The 14,479-nt window shown below is 36.6% G+C and overlaps 1 protein-coding gene across 5 annotated transcripts in view; it reads left to right on the forward strand.

The window, feature by feature from the left end:
- The window catches only part of LOC145666512 (uncharacterized), a 36,526-nt gene extending 28,461 nt beyond the window's left edge, over positions 1-8,065 (forward strand). For all 5 annotated transcript variants that reach the window (XM_081733798.1, XM_081733796.1, XM_081733797.1 and 2 more), the window contains one exon: positions 1,992-8,065. In XM_081733798.1, the coding sequence (XP_081589924.1) occupies positions 2,015-2,632 (618 nt within the window). In that variant the 5' untranslated portion in view covers positions 1,992-2,014 and the 3' untranslated portion in view covers positions 2,633-8,065. The remainder of the gene's footprint in view (positions 1-1,991) is intronic.
- Positions 8,066-14,479: the final 6,414 nt, after the last annotated feature.

Consider the following 14,479-nt stretch of genomic DNA (forward strand, 5'->3'; position numbering starts at 1 on the left):
GAATTTCGTTTATATCGACGCACAGTTATGGGGGTAGTAAACACTGATTTGATTGGAAGGTTCGGTTACGAGGAAAGGATTTTAAATGTAAGGTTTGCACAAAGATTTCATATTTATGGACTCGAAAGTGGATTTGATGGTGCCTTAGGGTTACGAATACGACCTCCCTCATCTCATATTACATGCAGTTTATATTTTGACAATGAGGTTAGAAATCACATATAACATTCAATGAAACTACAGGACATTGGAAAAAAATTATTTTTGTATGCGGCGGTATTCTAAAATGTTTCTCTTACACTCGTCGAATGTCTCGAATTACGGCAACCAATGATCATTCGGGATAGGTACTAAACCCTTTATACATATTCATTTCCTCAAATCAATTCTACATTTCGCTTCAATATCATATTTAAGCTTTAAATATATTTACATATCATATACAAATATTCAATAATTATTTACACATTGTACTTAACAACCTCGACAAATAATTTACTAATAGGTTGCATCACTTTTAAAGAATGGAAACTTCCGACATTTCATAAGCAACTGACTGTCCGTGCATAATCATAAAATTCATATTTCCGTATCTTCAATTTCAAAATAGACCTTTAGTACGTGAGGCAGGCACGTAAATACAATATATATATATATATATATATATATATATAATGTTAATCCTACTTTTGGGCCCAAATTACTACAACCTTAACGTTTATGAGACTCAAAAGTAAGAAAGTAGATATAGCTTATAGTTCGACAGAGAACTTCAGACGGACAATGATGAAAGAACGAGAATAAAACATTATAGTGAACTAAACCATCACTCACTTCTGCAGTGACTCAAATACGATGCAAAACCAGTCCCTCGATACTCTGCGTCCATGAATACCTGCACAAATCATGTCTCACGACGTCTCAGTAAATTAGATTCAAAATCTATACTGAATGACCAATATTGGTAAAGTTCAATACTTGGGGGGGGGGAGGTTAAAAATTTAAGGAAAAAATCTTGAAGAGATTAGAGAGATAGCTGAAGGAGAAAGACAGCGGCGCGCCAAAAGAAAATAAGTTAGGTCAACGTATCATAATCAGTACGCTAAAACTGAGGTATTAAATTACAATTTAGTATGTAGATATCATTCAATAAAATTAAAGTCCACTCCAAGCTAATGCTGGGAGATACGTGGGCAGTTGATAAATTTTGCCAATTTCTGTCAACATATTTAAGCAACCTTGGCATCTTTATTAAACAACAGGCATTCAGGAAAGCAGAAATATATCTAATTTGGTCTGGTTTCGTATGCGTAGCCTTAACATCCTTATGAAGTACCGACGTTATCAAGGAGAAGTCTTTCGCTTAAAGGGGCACTCGAACCGCTACTTGGTTTACACTTGAAAGAAGGGTTATGGTTCGACCGAGAATTGAACGCACGACCCCTTGATTAATAGGTGATTAATAAAGTAGATAAAACTAATGTAGATGGTTTGATATGTCGAAACGTCACCATGAAGTTCACACGATTTAAAGCATTTTTCTTTTCTTTTTTGGTTTAAACCAGCCAACCCTGCAGTATAATAGTGCTAATAAATATTACAACTAACTTGGGAGAGCTGCAATTGCAAATGTAGGCAAACATTAGCATTTAAAATGAAAGAAACAAAATTAAATCGAGGAAATTATTTCATTAGTTCACAATGATAAACGTTTCTTTATCAGGAAACGTTTCTTCATCATTTATTCCTTTAAGGGAAAAAAACTGAAATATTACTTTATTAAGTATAAGGAGCACAGAATTTTTTCTATGCTATGGTGTGGCCAGTTTTCATTTTACTCCACCGTCAGCCACAACTCTAGTACCTTAAGTATTTCAAATATATGACAATGAATTCAAACTAGAAAAAAAATTTGAGAGCAAAGATGATGTTAGCTTGATGTGATGAGTATTTTCTTCGTTAAACATTAATTTGTTTTATTTTCTTTTCAGAAAAGTTTTTGTGGGACAGGCAAATGACATTAATGTTGATTGCAGAATACAGAAGATTACAAGATCAGTTTTTAAGGCCTGGAGTTAGAAGATCAGACTTGTGGAATGAAATAGCTGTACGTATGAGGGAACAGGGCGTCGATGTTGGACCAGATCTATGTGATAGAAAATGGCGGAATATGAAGAAGACATGGAGAGATATTTATACAAGTAACAGAACTGAAGCTTCGAAGAGAAGGTGGGAATTTTATTCTGAGTTGAGTACCGTCTTTATGAAAGATCCAAAAATAAATCTGGCTTTGAAGTCAGATGAAGAGCGTGAGAATGGGCAGCCGTTAAAGAGAGTAAAACTTTCATCGTTACATGATAGGTCTAAAGACTTCGTAAGCGAAGATATTCGTGATTCCAGTGGATTTGTGTTAGATACTGTTACTCCTAGCATAGTTGAAATAACATCCGGTAACAGTGATTTAGATGTTCGAGCGTCTGAACCACCCGTGTGGTTTAAAGAGTTTTTAAGGGAGTACGAGAAAAATGAAAAGAACAAACTTGAAACTTTGCAGAATATGCATAAAGACGTAATGAAGGTGGAAGAAAAGAAATGTGCTTTGTTACAGACCTTGATCAGTAAGTTACAGTGACAGATGTTTTTATTGTATATTCTGATTATGAATTCCGATAAAAATGAACAATGTGTAACGCATCTGTGTTTTGTTTCTAGAAAAAGAAAAAGTAAATTGCAATGTGAACGACATATAAGTTTGTAGTGTCTTGATAAAGAACATCTACTATTTTGAAATTGTAATATCCATAAGCGTAGATAGCTTAGGCACACTCAACGGAATGTAATTTTCCATTTCAAAATATAGTTAGCAACACTGCATGCTCCCAAAGGTAAGAGCTTCAGAAGGCAAGAGAGGTGACGTATTGCTTGTAGCTTTTTGTATTTGCCTTCCAGCTAGGCTATATAAACGAGCTGTATGTGCCTTTTGTATTTTCTCTCTGCTCCTGGCTGTGGTTGCGAAAGTGTTGTTTGCTTTCCATGATTTGTGACATTGAATTATCAAAGAACCGGCTTCTTTATGTGGTTATAAAGTATGTTAACACGAGAAAATATATCTAAGTAATCAAAGAACCGGCTTCTTCATGTTGTTATAAAGTATGTTAACACGAGAAAATATATCTAAGTAACCAATGATATTAAGTTATAAAGCTGCTCTTTTCTTGTATGATTGAAGAGGTGGATGCATTCGAGATTCATATTTTTATAATATGGATGCAGTTCTCGTTGAAAACTTTGATTTTCTGTGCCCTAAATTGCCTCTTTTTTATTCACATCAAGGAAATAACCAAAGTTAGTTAATTGACTATCACTTAATCAACTGAAATGTATGTTGTTTCCCTTTCCTTATCTGCGGGGCATGAAGCCTCAATGGTAGAGCGCTTACTGTGGTGCGTGAGTTCTTTGGTTCGATCCCCGGCCGTTTGTGGTGGACATCGTGTCCGTGGGTTTTCCTGGGTACTCCCGTTTCCTCCCGCATTCCAATTCCACTAATTCTTCCATCAGTCACTTGCCTTAATCATCCGTCTCCCTTAATCTTAAGGGCATAATCGTGGAACGTTTAAGTGAAACATTTTGTCTTCTCTAAATTTGGAAACACGTCAAGAGTTGGGCTGGCAACGGTGAAAGCTGTTGGTGGTAGTATGTTAGGGCAAAGTCTGTACTATGTAAGGAGGAGTAACACATCAGTGTGCAATGAACAGGTGGTGATAATATAAAATGGGCAAGTTCTCTAATTTCCAATGCCATGACCTAGAAACCTATTTATATTTGAATTGGTATCCATGTCGTGACCATATATCTCTCAACCAAAAGCAGTCTGGTAGCCCTAGAAACCCCAGTTACAATTGGGTGGGGCCGATGTGTTCAACTGAAAGCCGTCTGTTAGGAATCCAGTTACAACCCCATTGGGGTTAATTTGCTAACCATGCATCACCCACCTTATACCATTCTAGAAGACCTAGAAACTCAGTAATAATCGCATTTGGGTCATTATCGCGACCACACAAAACTCATTGAAATGCAGTCTGATTGGCCTAGAAACCCAGTAAAAATTCCGTGGGAAGTCGGTGTACTCAGCATACATCACTCAGCTGAAAGTCGTTTGATAGAACATAGTTCGAGGCTGTAAGGTCAAAGATTATTATTATTATTATTATTGGTAAATGAAGTACAGCGTGATGTTTTACGAATTGGATGCTGGAAAAGGACTCGAAACTTCAAATCTGCGAACTTACTAATGATCTTCCCACAGGGAGACGAATGTAGGAGCATGCACACGTAAAGCATGGGCACTAAATAGCCACAGACCCATGCATTTTCGTATCGATTTCGTTAGAAATATTGGTCACTGATATTACGAATGTAAGAAATGTGTCAATTATACATAAAATATACACTGATATGCTAGATTCGAATCGTTATGCACCATTTATAAAGTTCAACCAAGATAGCGGAGAATAAAAGAGGGAGAGAGACGAAACTTTGCATGAGGAAACTAGAGGGATGGGAACGCCTTTGCACGTATTGGGCAACAACTTTCAATGAACAATATTGCCAACCCAATATAAAGTTGTTTTTTCAAAGGACACTAAGCTACATCAGATTATACATAGCTCAAATCTACATGTTAAACGAAAACCTAAAATACCACATTTATTATTCAGTATTGCAAACTGAAGACGCTGTAGTATCACAGACATCCAAAGTTTGGAAGCCTCTAACACACTTACAGCACAACGAAGACGGATGGCACAATACACATCCAAAGTATCTTATCTTGGATACCGTGGTCGTGATATAACGTGTTCCGAATAAATAGGAATGAAGTTACAGAGGTTTGAAAATTGGAATTTCTTCAAAAAGCCTTATTTGGAAAAAAATCTTAAGTATTGTAGTGAGCCGGACCTTTTACACCAAATGGCTAAGAAAATATTTCTCTCTCTCCACCATTTTTTCTCTTTTGACAATTTGCTTTGCTAATTATGGTCAAGTACTCAGTACTAATCTTCATACACTAATTAACTGTTAGTAAGAACACAAGAGATAAAGGTATCTTTCTCAAAAACTATTCTTCCCTAAATATTAATTTTATACATTTTATTAGGTTGGAGCTGTGACATTGTCTTCAAAAAAAGCAAAATCTTAATATAGCTGCATTGCACTTTACACATCCTCCTCGCTAGTCTAACGACTCGGATATTCTCCCCTTCTGTCTATCTGTTTTTTTAAGAGCCAAATAAACAAGTGTATTAATTTTATTTTTCTTCTCCGCTTGTGTCAAAAGTTTAATTACGTAAATTAAATAATTTTTCCCATTCTTGACATCTTTCAGTGAAAACTGTCAGAGTATGTAAAGTTTATTATTGATGTGTCCTATAGTTACAGTGTCTGACCGAACTACTGTCTGACATTTATGATTACTTATTATTTTGATTTAACTTCAACTCAAATGTACACTTCACACTAAATTTTGGTTTCCTGTTTTAATATAACAAGTGTAACACATGAAAGGTCTTCCTGATAATCTTGGTTCCTGCCCTTAACCTCATAAAATTATCAGTGTGTATAAGAAAAAAAACTATAAATTAAAACGTACCTCTAAGAACCGCCCAACTTTAATTGCGCAGTGCATAATACTCAATTCGGGTATAAGAGATTACGAACTCCCAATCCCAGTTCTATAAGGGAGCACCCCTGTTCACACGATACTACATTATACCGTTTGCAAAAGATAAGGGTTCCTTAAAACCTCTGGATTTTCCTTGATCGTGGGGAAAATACGACAACACGCTGAGACGCGGACTCCACGTCTGTCGTCGACGCGGAATTCACACTCATCGTGGGGGAAAATAATCGAACTTCGACGCGACCTACACGTACGTCGGAACTCCGATGTGGACTTCGTTGTTTATATATACCGATTATACAGACTCAAACATTCAGGTACCGCTAACAAATCCATCATATTTACTAGTGTTATACTTCAGAACTATCAACACCCATCACGTTCTGGGAAATCCTAATTTACCTCATGGAGAATATCTCATGCCGCGACTCACTAACTCGACTGCTTTGAGGCCCACAATATTTCTCTTCAATGACTTATCCTTGAGCCTTTCTTGGTGCTACGCTTATTATTCAATAACTAGGGTATGTTGATACTACCTTGTATCTTTGTCTGTGGACTCAAAAACTTCAATTTAATAAATTTCTCTCAACACCAAATCACCTGAGTTGCCTACGTTATTTTGATTTCCATAATAAAACATCAACACTTTTCGCTTTAAGACCAATCGTACCGCCTCCGACATCGTCGTCGTATAGCTGCAAGTCTACCGGGGAGAGCGTAACAACCTTGGAAGAAGGTACCAACTGTCCTTCGCCCAGCTGGATGCTTCGCCTCTACCATCTCTGACGCTGTGACCAGGAGAACATCTCCTCCTGTACGAAGTCCTGTTAGAAGATTTCTAGGAACATCGCTTGTATTTCAGCCGGTCGATTCGCAATTGAATCCATCTTCTGTGTAATAAACGATCTGCGTGCGTCTGTGCTACCTAGGTGTTAAGAAGTATCTTCAGTGGCGTCGATCGTAAACCAACCCGAAATTTCTAGAGACGCCGAGTTAGGAACTGTGTTCTCAGGTGGGTTACAATAATTTATATATCTAGCATACGAGGGCTGACAATAAAATAATGAGAATTGTTGGAAAAATCGACTTTACTTACATTTTAAATCAACCACAATGTGATCACCTTCAAAGTACTCCCCTTGTGCCTGCACACACTTACTCCATCGGCGTTTCCATTGTTGGTACATATCTGGAAGTCATCTCGCGATGCCTGCTAAAGCGTATGTTACAGCTGTTTGAATGTCGGTTTGTGCTTCAAAATGGTGTCCTTGAAGAACTGCTTTCATCTTTGGGAACAAAAAAATCACATGGCGATGTCCGATGAACATGGAGGGTGTAGTAGCACTGTAATGGATTTTGATGCCAAATACTGCCGAATAGACAATGCAGTATAGGCTGATGCGTTATCGTGATGGAGGATCCAAGTGTCAGCAACCTTTGGACAAACACGACGGACGCGTCTTTCGAAGTCCTTCGAGAATTTCTATGTAGAAATGTTGATTTACTGTCTGCCCTGGAGGTAGCCATTCTTTATGGACAATTCCCTTGGAGTCAAAACAAGCACATAAGCATGCATTTCACCTTGGACTTCGACATGCGGACTGTCTTTGGTCGTGGCGAATCTTTCGAATACCATTGCGCACTTTGACGTTTCGTTTCGTTTCGGAGTCATATTGAAAACACCAACTTTCATCACCAGTGATAATTCTGTTCAGTAAATCCGGGTTAGATTCCACTTGGTCCATCAGCCGCCACAGTCCTCCGGTCATCTTTTTTTGTTGTTTGAGATTTTTCGGAACCAGTTTGGCACACACTTTTCGCACTCCCAAATTTTCAGTTAATATCAGACGCACTGTTTCTCGAGTCGTGTTCAGTTTATTCGCAATCATTTTCACGGTTAATCATCTATCCGCTCGTACAAGTTCCCTCACCCTGTCTATGTTCTCTTTCTTTCGTGTTGTTGTGGGTCGCCCACCGCCGTGTTCATCTTCGATTTTTGTTCTGCCTTCCGCAAACACTTTGTGCCAACGATACACCTATGTCATTGATAACACTTCATTTCCAAAGGCCTGCTGAAGCTTCCGGTACGTTACCGCCGCAGTATCACCAAGTTCCACACAGAAGGAGATTGCGTAGCGCTGCTCAATATTACGTGCTTCCATTGTTGTGACGGGGGTCCAATACACGACCGCACTCTTCAACCTCTTAACTCCATAATGAATAATATTTCGTGGGTGCCACGTGTTGTGCTAGTGGAGCAGGCCCAAGGTTACACGCTGGCGGCGGTTTCAGTCTGCAGGGTTGCCAGCATCAGCTGAAAAAAAAACACTCATTACTTTACTGTCGGACCTCGTACATGCATTTGTATCTAATTCTTGCATTCCCTAATTCATCTTATTGTTTAACTCCAGGGGATCACTTTCTAAGTGACTTGATTTCACTTCCAGTATTTATATCTCTGTGTGTCTTTGATAAACTCATAATTTATAGAGCTATTTCCTATTGCTCCTGTTAATCGGTTTATTTAGGATTTACATTTTGTACTAACGCTAATCCCTCCATACTTCGGTAGGCAGCAATGCTATACTTGCCCTTAAATAATTTGGTGGACAGCTGTAAAACTCTTACTCGTGATTCCTAAATTGGAATATTATTTATCTTGTAACGATATTTGCGTAGTAGTTTATATTGTTGTCTGAAAGGTACCACCTAAAATAGTTTATTTTGTATTGAATCGGGTCATGGTCATAGTCCCCTTGGAAACAGTCGTTTAAGATTACTTACGTACTTGTATGTGTTGTGCCTAATGGACCATATCTAAGCTTTTGTCGAGTTAAAAGTATTAAATGACTTACCTCCTGGAGAGCTGACTAGCTCGTTCAAAATACGGATTTATGTGAAGTCGTCTTAACAATTTTTTCAAGAATATTTGCTTATTTTCTTGTGTTGCGCCGAAGAGCCTTATCTAAGCCGTTGCTTAGCTAGAGGTGGTAAAATATAGGGAATTATATTGTGATATCTGTTTATATCCGGAGGTCTGGATACATGTAGTTATCCAAATTGTTGTTGTTATTTTAATTAGTGCCTTAAGCACCTCACTTAGTACACCATAAATTAAATCATTTTTTGTTGTTAAGCACTTGTGTCAATCTGTCACTTCTGGTGTGCATTAAGACCTTAAGATTCATTGTGCTTGGCTGGCTGCCGTTTCACCTTCGGAGGAAACATTTTAGTAGAAGTATTCAGCGTCGTTGCAAACAAGACCCCTTCTTATTTAAACAATAACTATCAATTCGTTGCACGTTACGGCCGCGTCACTAGAGCAGGCAATTCGGAATTTGCTAGTTCCTAAATATCACACAGAGACATCGGCAAATCATTCGTGCCTTCTATAGTGCTCGCGCCGAGTCGTGAAGCTTGGGCTCTAAACCAATCATTGCGTGAGCTCTGATACATCGGAAAACTTCGGTACAATTCGTGGAGCCGCTTCCCGAGCGCACACTTGGGGAAACGTCAAACAGCTGAAATTCGCCAAGAATGTTGCCAAATTTTGAAGAAAGTGTAAAAAAGTATTTAAAAAAACATTTAAAAATTACCAATAATAACACTGCACAACAATAACAACAGTAACAATTATTCTAAAACGGTAACAAAAACACGAATAGTAACAATGAGAATATAATGCAAAAAAAAATAAAATAAAATAAAATAACAAAACGGAACTTGGCGCCAATCCGACAACACTATACTCTTAAGAGATGTTTTCCGTGTAGCGCGAGAGACGACACTGACATAATTTGATGGGTGGGGGTTGGCGACCGGAACACACCCTCGCGTTCTATTGGGTGGTGAAATCGGTAGATCTAGGTCAAGCATCACGACTCGGCGCCAATACTATAGTATCCATCTCTGGAACAGTTTACCCCTCCCCCCTTCCTCCTTCAGTGTGAGAAATTTAAAATTTGTCCTAGAAACGAAAACCTTGTTAAACCTGTCCACTTAACATACCCATTCTGTAATAAACAGAACACAGAACTTTTGTAAGGTTCTTTGCAACTGTCATATTTGTATCAGTTATTCTTATATTGTGCTCTTAGTAAACATTATGTGTGTGAGTGTGTTTTTTGTATTATTTACATACGTGTGTAATGTGAATCAATGTATTGTGTTTTTGTTTGTATCTGATAGTTTTAAATTTTTTGTTAGATGTAAGAGAGGGCCTTATGGCTTTGACCCATTAGTGCACAGCGTCCAATAAATCGGACGCTTGCTTTTATTCATTTTTCGAAGAAACTGTGTTTTCAGCCCTTTAATTCTGTAGTTCGTCCGTCTACTATCTATTCTTTCTATGTTTTTTGAGGTTGACTCGATAATATTGATTGTCTGTACTTCATTTGTCGAAGAATAAAACATTTTTGCGAAGCAGTATGCTGTTTCACGTATGGGGTTACTTTTTACATGTAAATAAATATAAAGGTGTTCTTAAAGCTTTGAATTTTGTATAAAAATTAAAGCTTTGAATTTTGCATAAAAATTAAAGTATAGATATCAACATTTATTACTATCTACATATTTAGTTATGATTTCCGTTAGCACGTAATAAGTGAGATATAAATTTTAGGCGTCCGATTTATCGGACAAGTGTTTCGACAAGGAAAGTCAATAAACAAGACACTTCAAGATGAGCGCAATGATCGCTATGATCACTGGCCTGTAGGAAGCAAAACTGAACGAAAATGTACTTATAATAAATGCTCAGAAAAGTCTAAGTTCATAAGTGCCTTAGAGGAGTTCATCCTAAATATTTCCATGCATATCATCAGTAAAATGATAATGTAATGGTAAGAATAAACAATGTATACGAATTGAGTTGAGAACAATCCTATACTCGTAACATACAAACTGTAAATTGTATATAAATTTTGCTGTCTTTTTCTTTGTAATTATATATAATATTAATGAGTTCTTCGTTATGTTATTCAAAATTATGTATATTACCGTCTTTCGTTTTAAGAACATTTTTAGAAAATACAGAATCAGTCCTAACGATTTAACTGACTATCGTGCACAGCGTCTAATTTATCGGACGTTACGTAACTATTCTAATATGACGTAACAAAAATATATATTGATCAGAATCTGTTCATAGCAGTCCCCTACATGAAAAACAACCAAATAATCTGAAATAACATAGCTGATAAACTTTGTGCACTAATCGGTTAAACTCGCAGCTGTAGAAAAGAGGCAATAATTAAGATCAAAGACCAACTTGAGAGTGAAACAAACTATTCATTTGTTTTAAATAGAAGTGGTAGAAGCAGTGTTCTGTAAACGAAGAATCATTGAGTTTTCCTACCAGTAGCCCGCGCGGAGCGTGTTCCCCTCAAGCACCCAGGTGCCCGCTACGTACCTGTATGGTTTTCAATTGACCAATATATCATTTTTTTTTTCTGTTTACAGTACTTCGATATCTCAAACCGTTTCGGAGATATGATAAGCATTGCTGACGTTTGCAACACTGCTTAAATTATGTAATTGTGAGAACTTGTAATTACAGCTACCAAAAGCTATTGCTATGATGTTATAAAAGCATACAGAAAGAACTATCATTTTAAATATTTTTCACAAATACATTTTAAGCAGTGTTGTGAACTTTATCAATGTTTATCATATCTCCGGAATGTTTAAGATATTGAAGTGCTGTAAACGGCAAAATAATTGTTAGTCGATTGCAAACTATAGAAGTACATCGGTATGTTACTTTTTAAAGCATTTTTCCGAAATAAAGCCTTTTGAAAAACAACGAATATTCCACTCATTGTAACTTAATTCCTATTTATTCGAAACGCATCATATCACGACCATGCTATCCAATGCTAAGTTACGTTGGATGTGTTTTTCCCTGTCCGTTTTCGTCGTGCTGTAAGTATGGTAGAGGCTTCCAAACTTTGGATATTTGTGATAATACAGCGTCCTTAGTCTGCAACACTGAATAGTTTTTTTTTTCAACATGTCGATTTGAAATATAGAACAATCCGTTGTAGTGCTCTTTGAAAAAACATAACTTTATATTGGGCTAGCAACACTGTTCAGTGAATGTTGTTAACTAATTCGTGCGAAGCTGTCCCTCTCCTTATGGCTGCTTTGAGCAAAGTTTCGCTTCTCTCCCGCTTTTGGTTTCACAGTGGTACATTATAAATGGTGACTCTGTGTATATACTCAAAAATCGCCCTTATTGACTTGTGGGCACAAAATGAAAGCTAATCTTGATGTCTATCTCGGGTAAAAATTTCACAAATGTACACTCATGTCCAAAATGATTGTCACATATCTATAACTGTCTTCTTGTAAGAATATAATTTCATAATGATTTTGCAGGGTACTTTTATTACTGATACTATGTGTATAATCGGGAAATGTATATTTGTGGTAAGTTTCATAAGAAAAGAATTATAAATACGAAAATTAGAATGAGTAAAACAAAATGTTGCTAAATGGACAAGAAAGTTTTATTGTTCTTATTTACTGCTCTTTTGACATGAAATTTGCCACATACCTATCTTTGCCGATCATATACATACTACCATTATAAGAAATACCGGACGAATTCGTTATCAAATTATATTCCTACAACAACATATTTATAGACATGCGACAATAATTTTGGACATGAGTGTACTTCCAAAACTGGGCGCAAAAGAGCACTTTGTGTCGTGTTCACTTCTTGGACTTACTTTCAACTTCTGACATTGATGGAATTCTTCATTTTCAATTTTCAGTACCTGGTATTTCATGTCATGATCTCTGTATGCTATTCAATTAAAATTCCCAAAATTCAAGCCAAATGTCGTTTTATACAGAGATTTAGCCAACATTGACAATGAATTACCCTTGCGTGATACCGCGTTATTGCCTTGGCAGGTTATACATTCTTTTCCTTCCGTGGATGACCAACTATCTTATTTAAACTAGTTAATTTATATCTTCTGAACATTCATTCCCTTTTGAGAGAAAAACTTATTTCTCGTTATCCTTCGTCCTGGATTACACATGAAATTTGAAGTTTAATGGCTTGTCACTACAGAACGTATAGTAAATTTAAGAAAGCACGACTCGACTCAAATGACAAATTTGAGGAATATAGGATCCTTAGATGTAATGAAGCCATGTGTAATGCGAAATTAAAATTTTACTACACCCTGATCGAGGATAAGAATTCTTCCCATCTTTGGAGAAATTTGAAAATACTTGGTATTCGTAGCGGTGGAGGCGGCCAGCATGATGTAGTTGCGCCTTTCTCTTCCGTTTATCTTAATTATTTTTGTAGAATTGATACTTCTGGCTCACAGATAAATGCAGGATCTAATAATACTGGACAGATTCCTAGTTTTGAAGAAAATAATCTTTTTTTTTTTTTTCACTTATGTTACCCCACAGGATGTAATGAAAGTGATTAAGATAAAATCCACTCCTATAGGTGCAGATAAGTATAACGTCGATCAAGAAAATATTATCTTTCGTCCTCTTCCCAATTACCAATTTATTTAATTTTTTCCTTACCACCAGCACCTTCCCAGCCTTGTGAAAGACAACACGAGTTCTGCCTCTCCCTAAGACTAAGGATGTCCTGTCTGCAGAAGACTTAAGGGCTATTTCAGTATTACCTGCCCTATCTGAAGTTCTTAAATATATTGTAAGTGCCCAAATACGTGAGCATCTTCGAAATTATAATCTTTTGGACACTTTTCAGTCTGGACTTCATAAACGTTGCAGCACTTCTACAGTCTTACCAGTGTTACTAATGATATACATTCTGCTTTGGACAAGAGAGGGATAACCATACTTACCTTACTGGATTATAGCAAAGCATTCCAGTCAGTAAACCAGGACATTTTGGTGCAGAAACTTGTACAAAAATTTAGCTTCTCTACTTCAGCTGCTAAGTGGATGTAAAATTATTTATGCGACCAAAAACAGTATGTGGTAAATGTCAACTTAGTTTCTGGTGATCGTAACCTCCATTGTGAGGTTCCTCAAAGTAGTGTTTTAGGACCTTTTCTGTTTTTATGTTAATGACAACACTGTAAGTATTACAATGCAGACGACGTTCAATTGTATCTATCTTCAATTATCTCTGTAGATAATTGATTATAAATCCAGTCAAATCAAAATCAATTTAAATACTTCCAAACGTGCTACTACGTTAATAGATGCTTCACTTGTTCCTAATACAACTTTAGAAGGCGAAAATATTCCCTGCCCTTCCTCTGTAAAAAGTCTTGGCGTTATACTTAATAATAATGGATTTTTAATATACATATTCCGGAGATCTCATCGACGTTGTTAAGGTAAAACGTCGTAAGCCTTATTTCCAACTTTTTTCAGGAGAGCAAAATAAAGCTCTAACTTCCATTTACATCCTTGCAAGACAAGTACAAAAAGTGGTTTATTTGCCTTAATAATATACACAAGCTTACAATATTTTTCTCACCTATGGCCTGACCTATATTGAGCTGAATAAAATAAAAATCCACATTTTCAATTTTTTTGAGGGTTACTACCTTTTACCTTAACAACGTCATAATGATATCCACCTATTTCTGTAATAGTAAAATCCATTTCTTGTATATAGTGGATACAGTAACTTACCTAAAAGCAAATGGATGACGCAATTACAAATATTTAACTTGGTCTGATCAAAGTAACACATCATCCGAGAAGGCTGTTTAGAGTTCTTCATTATTTCAGCAAATTAAAAACTTTTTACCAATATAGTTGAAAAAAAATCTTGTTCAA

This window comes from Thermobia domestica, chromosome 12 (genome assembly GCF_964235325.1).
Source record: "Thermobia domestica chromosome 12, izTheDome1.hap1.1, whole genome shotgun sequence".
Classification (NCBI taxonomy): Eukaryota; Metazoa; Arthropoda; class Insecta; order Zygentoma; family Lepismatidae; genus Thermobia; species Thermobia domestica.